The sequence below is a fragment of the Lissotriton helveticus genome, chromosome 2_1 (genome assembly GCF_964261635.1).
Source record: "Lissotriton helveticus chromosome 2_1, aLisHel1.1, whole genome shotgun sequence".
In the NCBI taxonomy this organism is placed as follows: Eukaryota; Metazoa; Chordata; class Amphibia; order Caudata; family Salamandridae; genus Lissotriton; species Lissotriton helveticus.
The window spans coordinates 34,341,983-34,354,702 of record NC_136059.1 but is presented as its reverse complement, the minus strand read 5'-3'; the positions used below and the strand labels follow the sequence as shown (position 1 = coordinate 34,354,702).

At 50.4% G+C, this 12,720-nt stretch overlaps 1 protein-coding gene across 1 annotated transcript in view; it reads left to right on the top strand.

Annotated features, from left to right (window-relative positions):
• The window catches only part of SPAG8 (sperm associated antigen 8), a 266,116-nt gene that overhangs the window by 34,033 nt on the left and 219,363 nt on the right, over positions 1–12,720 (top strand). Inside the window, exons 2-3 of the mRNA XM_078674430.1 lie at positions 2,127–2,217; positions 3,845–4,022. Of these exons, the coding sequence (XP_078530556.1) occupies positions 2,127–2,217; positions 3,845–4,022 (269 nt within the window). The remainder of the gene's footprint in view (positions 1–2,126; positions 2,218–3,844; positions 4,023–12,720) is intronic.

Genomic DNA, 12,720 nt, shown 5'->3' with positions numbered 1-12,720 from the left:
ATCGGGTGGTTTAGTCTTTAATAAGGTCGCGGCACCAGTCGGTATGTCCGGTTGCCGTCAGCAAATTGTTTGACTGCGTAGTTTGAAACGGAAAGTTTTCATTTAGCGGTAATCAGGCCGTGTTCAGCCCGTGATGAAGCTTGGTACAGCTTCGGTCTCCAAATGCGGAGACCGAAGCTGTACCAAGCTTCATCACGGGCTGAACACGGCCTGATTACCGCTAAATGAAAACTTTCCGTTTCAAACTACGCAGTCAAACAATTTGCTGACGGCAACCGGACATACCGACTGGTGCCGCGACCTTATTAAAGACTAAACCACCCGATAAGGACCGGGTTGGAACTATCACCGGTTCCCCGACCACGCGCCTCGATCATTAGGATCAGCCCTGAAGAGTCACAGCCACATGCTGTGATGAAACACGTGTAGGCTTAAATGACAAGCACAGTGATTCCTAAGGGGTGAACACTGTTGATGAATAAATATCTTAAAAAAGAAAATTACGTTTGGTTTGATCTATCCCGAAGGAATGAATGCTCGAAACACAAGAATATCAACTACATACATATAGTGTGCTCTGGATCCTTGCCCAAACTCTGCATGTTATTCCCCAGAAGCTAGTAATAGGTGCTATTTATCACATCCGATAAATAACGAACCCCACGGTATTGTTATTTACCAGATACAATAAATAGCACCGATACTTGTAGTCAGGCCCATAGTAGGTTGGTTTACATTTCTTCATCGATGTGTTGTCTCTGAGAATAATTTGATTTATGTTATTGAGTATGACGTATTGTCACTGTCACAAAAGGTCTTCTCATGATGACTTTGAACTATGTGCTTTGATATTAATTCCTCTTCAAACCTCTATGTTGTGTCACAATTCGCTCCCCGCGCTCTCATGCCCACCACGGAGGCCCACACGTGGAACTTTCCAGTGTTCAAATACGCTTCCAGATGTTGTACTATACCTTCCACAATACCCACACACTGATTTCCTGGCTCTTGGACGCTGCTTTGAAATATTAGTTTGTTTCTGAACCGTTCCAGATTTTATGGAAGCCTTTCTGCTTCTGCTAAAAGTCCAATAACTAGAATTCCCTGCTCACTGCTTCGTCTCCGACCCCGCTAGCCAAGGATGGGCTGAGGGATTCAGCACACCTGTGGCATGTGATCAGAGTGAGCTCTTTTAAGCCCCAGGTTCCGTCAGTCCAGAGTTGGTCATTCTAGTTGTCTTCTGTTTGACGGGCCCCTTCTTTCCTCAGAAGTGAACCTAAGTTACTCCTTGTTCCTTGAACTAACACCGCCTGCAGAGCTTCCTTCATTCCTGAGCCAGCACTATCTTAGAGCATCCTTGACACTTGAACATTCTGTCTTCATGTGGTTACCTTGCCCTCAGGTCCTACCTTTCTTTCCCGTTTCTATTCTGATACGTTCCTGTTCCTGCTCCTGCTGCTGCTGCTTTTGCTTCCATATCCCTTGTGTGGTGTGGTACTTGTATTCTACCAAGTGTGCCCTTTGTTTTCCCTTCTTTCCTGTTACGGTCTCCTCCTTGCTAGCTCCTTGTCTGTTGTGGCTGTGTCTTTTGTTCTACTGCCTTGCTGTTACCGCCTTGCATGTTCCTGTTTGATCACCAGGCTCAGCTGACAACTTAGGTGGTGTTTCTTGTCCACTGTGAGTATTGTCTATAAGTTACATTTATAACATCACCATAGGTGTCCGCTCCACAGACCCGGCCTTTGCAGGTATATCCTATATGTGGGCATTTATAGTCAGTATCTGTAACAGTAATTGTGGATGAGGAACGTACTAAGCTTGAGGCTTACTACTTGGAGCTCACAAGTGCTTTCCCCCCTGTTCCCTTTATTGTTATTGTTCTTATACATATGTCTTGCACATCCTTCCTAGGTGTTAGTTAGTCTGAATGTTAAATCAGCTCATGAGTGCCTGTTATGTCTAAGATTTGACTTTTTTGTTCCTTTGTGCAGAGCTTCTCCTGTCACCTCTGGTTCCCTGTGTGACCTGGGGTGGCTCTGTATATTTTGTTTACTTTGTCTACCTTGCTACCAGTCCTTTCCAGAGTCCCTGGCCTGTTTCTTCCATTGTTCTCTTTTTCTCACCAGACTTACCATCAACATGGAGACCCAGGAGGTGCAGCACAAAGCAGCAGTCATACCGCGCTATAAACATCTGCTGGACAACTGGCTGGAAGAGGTAAAGGAGAGGCACACCTGTAGCGACTGAATACGAGTCTTTACGACTCGGTATCAGGATCAGGGGCGGGACCAGGGTAGGGTCAGCCATGTTAGGGTAGGGTAAGACTGCTCCTCAGGTCTGATATTCCTTTAGCATGGTCTCAGTGACGACTCATTTCCTAGGATCAGGGTCTTCCACTAAACCTGGCAGAACATTTGTTCTTCCGCCCCACATTATCCTAATATCGACCTAGGAGCCTTCTCGTATTCTCTTTCTAAGTGCAAACCTGATAGATCAGCGTACGTTCAAATGTGTCCATCCCTAGTGGATGGATGGCCCACATGCCTTGGAAGAAGTTCCTTGTGTTGTGATAGATAATGGGAGCAGGGAGACCCTTTCTGCTCTGCATGGACATTAGCTTCTGCAGTTTATGTAAGAAGACTAAATCTCATGGTGGCGGGTATTGCTCTCCCTTCCAAGGTGTCTGTGGCCCTAGCTAGACATGACTCTGGAGCAACATTATGTTTGGAAGTGAGTTATACATTCATCCACCATACATAGTTGCTCAACCCTTGCTCCTCTGGTCACTATGTCCCTTTCTCCTTGACTCAGGAGCCCTATCCTTTGCCTGGACTTTGATTCACAAGAGGACAGTGTGGGAGAGGCTTCTATTTGCTCCTCAGTGCCCAGAAACTTCAGAGCCCCTGTCACACACAAAGATGCATCACACCAAGTGTGATTTGATTGGCGGAGAGGGCAGGTGAAAATAAACACATGATCTGGGTAAAGAAAGTGCCCTACATTGAGCATGTGGTTGTGCTCTTTGGGGGTTTCGTCTGAAGAGGTGTTTGCTTATTGCTGTCATGATGTGGTTCCTGCTTGTGGGTCAGTCGGACATTAGACACTCCGCCATCTTTAAGAGGTTCACCAGACTCCTGATGCTACAACGCAGCGCTAAGTAATCCAGATACAAAGGGAAGCAGTAACGTCCCCCTGTGGTATGCTGCTCAATTATAGTATCAAGAATTTCAGTCCATGCTTGTGTACTTTCTTCCTTCGGTTATGCCCACATGCTGGTCACATTTCCAATAAAAGATTTCCTTACTTTTTTCTGAGGCAAAACATACCTGGAAAAAATCCTAAAATATGTGTTTAGCCACAACCTTTTAATCCCGACTTTCCTGGTAACACCTGTTTACTGGCCATATTGAGATTGACAAGTAATTCCTAATGCAAACCTTAGTCTGCACCATATCCATTTCCTCTCCTCAATCACTTTCCCCTCTCCTGTGCTTCCGGTTTGGTTTTTAAGATAAAGGAAGAGAAGGATTGTAGATTTGTAATAAGAACCCTCAGTTGCAAACTTAGATTGTATTGTTTCTTAATGTATTTTATACGTAGGGAAAGTATAGAATGTGTTTTATTTTATAACTAGAATAATACGTATTTTTAACATGACTGAAAAAATAATGGCAATAAAAGAAACCCCATCCAGTTCCCTTGTGACCCAGCAAACACCAGCACAATCTATCCTAAATTGTCCTTCCAAGTTTATTGTTCTTTGAACAGATTCTCCCTGTCTCACAAAGTCTAGGTTCCAACCAATCAGAAGCCATCTTCTTGATACTTGCCTATTTTTTTTCAGAGAGCCACTGCAGAGTTGGACATTGAGCCAACAGTCACTGAGAAGTTTGGCGAAGGGAATGTCCATCGCCATGGGCACCGCGGGCTGCTCACTGTGGATCTTGTTTCCTCCATGTCTAACAAGACAACAACACGCGATGTATACCGCAAGCCAGCAGGCGATGGAGTGGCCCATCAAGGTAAACTTAATTCATTTGTCACATCCAACAGTGTCCTATCAAACTGCTCCTAGGAGCCTCCATCCATCCTGGCTAGGTCCACCTAGTCATTGTTATGCATGCCACCTAATTTCTACCTACCCTAAATTCTCTTGCTTGCTTCTTAGTGCCTTTGCCCAGCCTGGCTAGGTCCACCTAGTCATTGTTATGCATGCCACCTGATCTCTACCTACCCTAAATTCTCTTGCTTGCTTCTTAGTGCCTTTGCCCAGCCTGGCTAGGTCCACCTAGTCATTGTTATGCATGCCACCTAAGTCCTACCTCCCCTGAATCCTCCTGCTTCTCTTGGTGCCTCTGCCCAGCCTGGCTAGGTCCAACTAGTCATTGTTAAGCATGCCACCTGATCTCTACCTACCCTAAATTCTCTTGCTTGCTTCTTAGTGCCTTTGCCCAGCCTGGCTAGGTCCAACTAGTCATTGTTATGCATGCCACCTAAGTCCTACCTACCCTGAATCCTCCTGCTTCTCTTGGTGCCTCTGCCCTGCCTGGCTAGGTCCACCTAGTCATTGCTATACATGCCACCTAAGTCCTACCTACCCTGAATCCTCCTGCTTCTCTTGGTGCCTCTGCCCTGCCTGGCTAGGTCCAGCTAGTCATTGTTATACATGCCACCTAAGTCATACCTCCCCTGAATAATCCTGCTTCTCTTGGTGCCTCTGCCCTGCCTGGCTAGGTCCACCTAGTCATTGTTATACATGCCACCTAAGTCATACCAACCCTGAATCCTCCTGCTTGCTTCTTTGTGCTCTGCAAGCTCCCAACTCTCCTGCTGGCTGCATCCTTCTCTGTACTATCCTGGTACTGCTTGTCCTTAACTTGCTGGTATTCCTCTTCTCTCCTTCATAGACCTGTCTCTTCTCACAGCATTTACTTCTCTCTCTAGGTTATCAACCTTGTTTATTTAGTATCCCTACTGCCACCTGCACTAAATATCTTAGGTCTTTATTTTAAAACATAGTGCACATTTTCCAAACCGCAAACAGAAAAGAAAATAAAGACACAGTCAACATCCAATTCTGTCAATCAAGTTGTTTCAATAAATTCACTGTGAGAGCCCTGGATATTTTTGGGGCATAGTCAAAGTGCTTCTCCTTCATACTACATTCATATTCTCATTTTACATGGCACACATTGAATCATGCCACTTGTGCACTATTCATCACAGAGGGCACAGGAGTATGGCCTCTGTCCAGAAGAACATCTGTGCGGGGCAGAGTGTGTAGTGGTGGCTCCAGCTCATGAAGTCCTCTAATATCAGCGAATGCCAGTCATTTATGAGGTTTATCACTTGTGCAAGGCTGGGTAGGCCGTATATACCCCTCATCGATGGGGATTATCACCTGTGCAGGGCTGGGTAGGCCGTATATACCCTTCATCGATAGGGATTATCACCTGTGCAGGGCTGGGTAGGCCGTATATACCCTTCATCGATAGGGATTATCACCTGTGCAGGGCTGGGTAGGCCGTATATACCCCTCATCGATGGGGATATCACCTGTGCAGGGCTGGGTAGGCCGTATATACCCCTCATCGATGGGGATTATCACCTGTGCAGGGCTGGGTAGGCCGTATATACCCCTCATCGATGGGGATATCACCTGTGCAGGGCTGGGTAGGCCGTATATAAGTGCTATTTGTGGGGTTTATCGCCTGTGCAGGGCTGGGTAGGCCGTATACACCCTTCATCGATGGGGATTATACCTGTGCAGGGCTGGGTAGGCCGTATACACCCTTCATCGACAGGGATTATCACCTGTGCAGGGCTGGGTAGGACGTATACACCCTTCATCGATGGGGATTATACCTGTGCAGGGCTGGGTAGGCCGTATACACCCTTCATTGACAGGGATTATCACCTGTGCAGGGCTGGGTAGGACGTATACACCCTTCATCGATGGGGATTATACCTGTGCAGGGCTGGGTAGGCCGTATACACCCTTCATCGACAGGGATTATCACCTGTGCAGGGCTGGGTAGGACGTATACACCCTTCATCGATGGGGATTATACCTGTGCAGGGCTGGGTAGGCCGTATATACCCCTCATCGATGGGGGTTATCCCCTGTGCAGGGCTGGGTAGGCCGTATATACCCCTCATTGATGGGGATTATCACCTGTGCAGGGCTGGGTAGGCAGTATATAAGTGCTATTTGTGGGAGTTATCATCTGTGCAGGGCAGGGTAGGCTGGATATACCACCCATTGATTGGGATTATCACCTGTGCATGGCAGGGTAGGCAGTATATACCACCCATTGATTGGGATGATCACCTGTGCAGGGCAGGGTACACCGTATATACCACTCATTGATTGGGATTATCACCTGTGCAGGGCAGGGTAGGCAGTATATACCACCAATTGATTGGGATTATCACCTGTGCAGGGCAGGGTAGGCAGTATATACCACCCATTGATTGGGATTATCACCTGTGCAGGGCAGGGTACGCCGTATATACCACTCATTGATTGGGATTATCACCTGTGCAGGGCAGAGTAGGCCGTATATACCACCCATACATGGGGATTATCACCTGTGCAGAGCAGAGTAGGCCGTATATACCAGCCATCAGTGGGGATTATCGCCTGTGCAGGGCTGGGTAGGCCGTATATACCCTTCATCGATAGGGATTATCACCTGTGCAGGGCTGGGTAGGCCGTATATACCCCTCATCGATGGGGATATCACCTGTGCAGGGCTGGGTAGGCCGTATATAAGTGCTATTTGTGGGGTTTATCGCCTGTGCAGGGCTGGGTAGGCCGTATACACCCTTCATCGATGGGGATTATACCTGTGCAGGGCTGGGTAGGCCGTATACACCCTTCATCGACAGGGATTATCACCTGTGCAGGGCTGGGTAGGACGTATACACCCTTCATCGATGGGGATTATACCTGTGCAGGGCTGGGTAGGCCGTATACACCCTTCATTGACAGGGATTATCACCTGTGCAGGGCTGGGTAGGACGTATACACCCTTCATCGATGGGGATTATACCTGTGCAGGGCTGGGTAGGCCGTATACACCCTTCATCGACAGGGATTATCACCTGTGCAGGGCTGGGTAGGACGTATACACCCTTCATCGATGGGGATTATACCTGTGCAGGGCTGGGTAGGCCGTATATACCCCTCATCGATGGGGGTTATCCCCTGTGCAGGGCTGGGTAGGCCGTATATACCCCTCATTGATGGGGATTATCACCTGTGCAGGGCTGGGTAGGCAGTATATAAGTGCTATTTGTGGGAGTTATCATCTGTGCAGGGCAGGGTAGGCTGGATATACCACCCATTGATTGGGATTATCACCTGTGCATGGCAGGGTAGGCAGTATATACCACCCATTGATTGGGATGATCACCTGTGCAGGGCAGGGTACACCGTATATACCACTCATTGATTGGGATTATCACCTGTGCAGGGCAGGGTAGGCAGTATATACCACCAATTGATTGGGATTATCACCTGTGCAGGGCAGGGTAGGCAGTATATACCACCCATTGATTGGGATTATCACCTGTGCAGGGCAGGGTACGCCGTATATACCACTCATTGATTGGGATTATCACCTGTGCAGGGCAGAGTAGGCCGTATATACCACCCATACATGGGGATTATCACCTGTGCAGAGCAGAGTAGGCCGTATATACCAGCCATCAGTGGGGATTATCGCCTGTGCAGGGCTGGGTAGGCCGTATATACCACCCATCCATGGTGATTATCGCTTGTGCAGGACAGGGTAGGCAGTATATACCAGCCATCAATGGGGATTATCACCTAAACAGGACAGGGTGGGCCGTATGTACCAGCCATCGTTAGGGATTATCACCTGTGCAGGGCAGAATAGGCCGTATATACCAGCCATCAATGGGGATTATCACCTGTGCAGGGCAGAGTAGGCTGTATATACCAGCCATCGATGGCGATTATCGCCTGTGCAGGGCTGGGTAGGCTGTAAATACCAGCAATCCATGGGGATTATCACCTGTGCAGGGCAGGGTAGGCAAGATATACCACCCATCCATGGGGATTAATGCTTGTGCAGGGCTGGGTAGGCCGTATATACCAGCCATCCATGGGGATTATCACCTGTGCAGGGCAGGGTAGGCCGTATATACCAGCCATAAATGGGGATTATCACCTGTGCAGGGCAGGGTAGGCCGTATATACCACCCATCCATGCGGATTAATGCTTGTGCAGGGCTGGGTAGGCCGTATATACCAGCCAACGATGGGGATTATCACCTGTGCAGGGCAGAGTAGGCCGTATATACCAGCCATCCATGGGGATTATCACCTGTGCAGGGCAGGCTAGGCCGTATATACCAGCCATCGATGGGGATTATCACCTGTGCAGGGCAGTGTAGGCTGTATATACCAGCCATCAATGGGGATTATCACCTGTGCAGGGCTGGGTAGGCCGTATATACCAGCCATCCATGGGGATTATCATCTGTGCAGGGCAGGCTAGGCCGTATATACCAGCCATCGATGGGGATTATCACCTGTGCAGGGCAGTGTAGGCTGTATATACCAGCCATCAATGGGGATTATCACCTGTGCAGGGCTGGGTAGGCCGTATATACCAGCCCTAAATGGGGATTATCGCCTGTGCAGGGCTAGGTAGGCCGTATATACCAGCCATCCATGAGGATTATCGCCTGTGCAGGGCAGGGTAAGCCGTACATACCAGCCATAAATGGGGATTATCGCCTGTGCAGGGCTGGGTAGGCCGTATATACCACCCATCCATGGGGATTATCGCTTGTGCAGGGCTGGGTAGGCCATATATACCAGCCATCCATGAGGATTATAACCTGTGCAGGGCAGGGTAGGCCGTATATACCAGCAATCCATGGGGATTATCACCTGTGCAGGGCAGGGTAGGCAAGATATACCACCCATCCATGGGGATTATCACCTGTGCAGAGCAGAGTAGGCTGTATATACCAGCCATCAGTGGGGAGTATCACCTGTGCAGGGCTGGGTAGGCCGTATATACCACCCATCCATGCGGATTAATGCTTGTGCAGGGCTGAGTAGGCCGTATATACCAGCAATCCATGGGGATTATTGCCTGTGCAGGGCTGGGTAGGCCGTATATACCAGCCAACGATGGGGATTATCACCTGTGCAGGGCAGAGTAGGCCGTATATACCAGCCATCCATGGGGATTATCACCTGTGCAGGGCAGAGTAGGCCGTATATACCAGCCATAAATGGGGATTATCGCCTGTGCAGGGCTGGGTAGGCCGTATATACCACCCATCCATGGGGATTATCCCCTGTGCAGGGCTGGATAGGCAGTATATACACCACCCATTGATTGGGATTATTGCCTGTGCAGGGCAGGGTAGGCCTTATATACCAGCCATCAATAGGGATTATCGCCTATGCAGGGCTGGGTAGGCTGTATATACCAGCCATCGATGGGGATTATCACCTGTGCAGGTCTGGTTAGGCTGCATGTACCAGCCATTGATGGGGATTATCACCTGTGCAGGGCAGTTTAGGCCGTATATACCAGCCATCAATGCGGATTATCACCTGTGCAGGGCAGGGTAGTCCTTTTGTACCATCCTTTGATGGGGAATATCATCAGTATAATGTAGGGTAGGGGCGTGGCTTGGGCGCCGCTGAGTGAGGCGGCGTGAGCTAAAGGCTCTGTATCCGATCCTAAATTAATCCTGATACCGCTCCCGAAAAGTGGCGGAGCTCGAGTAGCAGCTGTCCAAGGGCCATAACACCTGGCCGACATTGCAGCGGTAAGAGATCCCAGCGCAGCCCAGGAACGGACTGAACAACCTCGTACCCCGAGGCCCTGGGGCGATAAGATGGCGGTGCTGTGGAGCCGATGAAGGCGAGCGACCCGGCGACACTGTATGCACGACCGCGACCGGACCCAACCAGGGGCGGTAACTCGCTGACAGTGCGGAGCGGAGGATTGGGTGCATCACCGGGGTTGCCGGTGAGTGGAGCGGCTCGATCACTGCCGGGAGGCGGAGGACCCAGATGGCGAGGTTCCCCAAAATGGCGGATGGAGGCAGGGCGGCTGCATGACCTGGGAGCCTAGCACCGGCTCACGGGTGACAGCGAGTGGTGGGAGCAGGCCGGAGGCGGCTCTACGGCGGTGCGCTGCTCCAGTACTGACGGAGTAACGCTGAGAGTGCGGCGAGCTAGTGTGTGGAGCCCACCGGCGACTGTTGTGCTTGGAACCAGCTCGGCGGACCGACGGAAGCATATACGTGCCCTGTAAGATGCAAACGGGTTGGTGAGGGGATCGTGGCCCCGCAGGAGGCACAGCGCAGTATCCGACCAACGGAGGCACGTGAGTCCCGCTAAGTGAGGTGGAACGGGCCTGCACCCAGCGCTGCGGAGGTGGGGGCAGGGGGCAGGTCCGTGAAGCCGCACGGACCTGGGTAGAGGTGCCACTGGAGGGAAGTGAGCGCTACGTACATGCGGCAGCGAGTCAAGCACTGGGGTCTCAAGATTCACGGCATACACCCTGAACACACCACGAACAGAGGCTGCATATCTAGAAACTGAAAATATTAGGGGGTCCAGCAGGAGGCTTTGAGGAGTGGGATACTCGAGCGCTGGCACAGCGGCACCTTGGATGCACTGCAGAAGGGGGACTACACTGCAAGCCGCGGCATGAGCTCTGCAGCCCTGGAGACACCGGTCTAACCAAAATTGGAGAATTTAACATTCTTTCGGGACTGGCCGAGGGGTGCTGGGGCTGTGATCGGGACCTGGGCAGAGATAGCCCGTCAGTACACCCGCAGGAAGGTCCTACCGACCTATTGGGAAGGGGTGACCGCGGTGGCTGGAGCGTATCGGTCCTCGATTGAATCTTTATTGGCAAGCACTCTAGCTAGAGGTCTGGACACTGAGAGGGGGGCACATATCCAATAGTGGCCTACTTGACCAATTACGATGAAACCAAAACCCAAGACAGGGGACACCACGATGCAGGATGATAACCAGGGCGCTGCAGGTGGATCGGAGGAAGCTCTCTCTGAAGTAGGGCTGCGTCAACGCCTTGACATGATTCTGGAAGCCATAGTGACGATGAAAGAGACTATACATCAAGACATAGCGCAAGTCGCGACGGGATTGGGACTCCTTCGTGCAGACCACTCAAAATTAGCAGACAGAGTGAAAGATACTGAGATAGCCATCCAAGAACTGAAACCAGAGCAAAATGTCATGGAAAAACAACTGAAGGATGCATTAGGACGCCTGGCGGTGCTAGAGAAGAGGGCGGAGGACTCCGAAAGTAGAAACCGTCGCAATAATATCCGCGTGGTGGGCCTGCCGGAAAAAATCGAGGGGCCTGACATGATTACGTATTTAGAGAACTGGCTTAAAACAGAGGTGGCACCGGAGGGCCTATCTACTTTCTTCACACTCGAAAGAGCACATAGAGTGCCTGCTCAACCGCCGCTACTTGGTCGCCCACCAAGACCAGTGGTGGCTAAGCTCCTCCATTACAAGGATAGGGACATATTGATCCAAAGAGGGCGATCTGCGGGGCCCTTCAAGGTTGGCAATAGCACCGTCACAATATTCCCAGATTGTACCCAGGAAATACAGAGAGGCAGGGCCTCCTATCTAGCAGTCAAAAAGGAACTCCGGGAGGAAGGGAGCCAGTACTCAATCTTCCCAGCAAAGTTGAGAGTAGTGGTGGATGACACGACCCAGTTCCTTATGTCTCCGGATGAGGCGTGGACGTGGCTTGAATCGTATAGAAAGGGCACAGATCGTCAGACACATAGACATTCCGAGCCGCCCAAATCCTCCCAGGTGCGCAAATCCCAGCGGCTTAGAAAACGGAACAAAAACCTACAGAGGCAACAGCTGGCTCAGATGACAGTGGACAGACAAGGGGCATTGGCGGCTACAGCGGAGATGACGGGCTCACAAGGACCGACCTCGGAATCAGGAGCAAACTCTGATGAAGATAAAGGAAAGTCAGACACGAAAATCTCAGAAACGGACAGTGGTAGAGGGTCTTTGGTCACACCGAGAACAGCAGATGGAATGCTAGATGAAAAACCTGTTTTGTGACGCTATGTCGAACACTGACCCGTAGGGAACTGCCTAGTATTACACTTGTGCCTGGCTCTAATGCGCTCCGGATACTGATAGAATGCCACTGAGTGGGATCTGTGGTGGCGGAGCTGGGATGCGGGATGCCGCTTGTTGACGCCTGAGCGACCCCTCACAGCCCTTAAGGCAACCTACAGTGACTACTGTGGGATAATATTGTGTGTATTGTTGTGAAGTTTGGATGGGGACTGATAGTTTGATATTGGATCCTGTTCTGGGGGGAGGGTCGCGGGTGTTATATTGGAAGTTGAGAAATGGGGATTCAGCAGTTTTGGTGTGGGCAGGCGAGACATGCAGGAGGAGGAAGTGAAAGGGGATCGTAATGGGGACGTTACCTGAGTTGAAGTGTATTACATTGAACGTACGTGGATTGCATACCATGTCTAGGCGTCATAAGGTGCATGCGTATTTGGTTCTACGTGGGACCCAGATAGCGCTGCTTCAGGAGACCCATCTTACCAAAATGGAGTGTACTGCCTTACAGCGGCGATGGCGAGGCCAGGTGTTTGGCACGACCTACTCGGCGTTTGCCAGGGGGGTCTTGATATGGG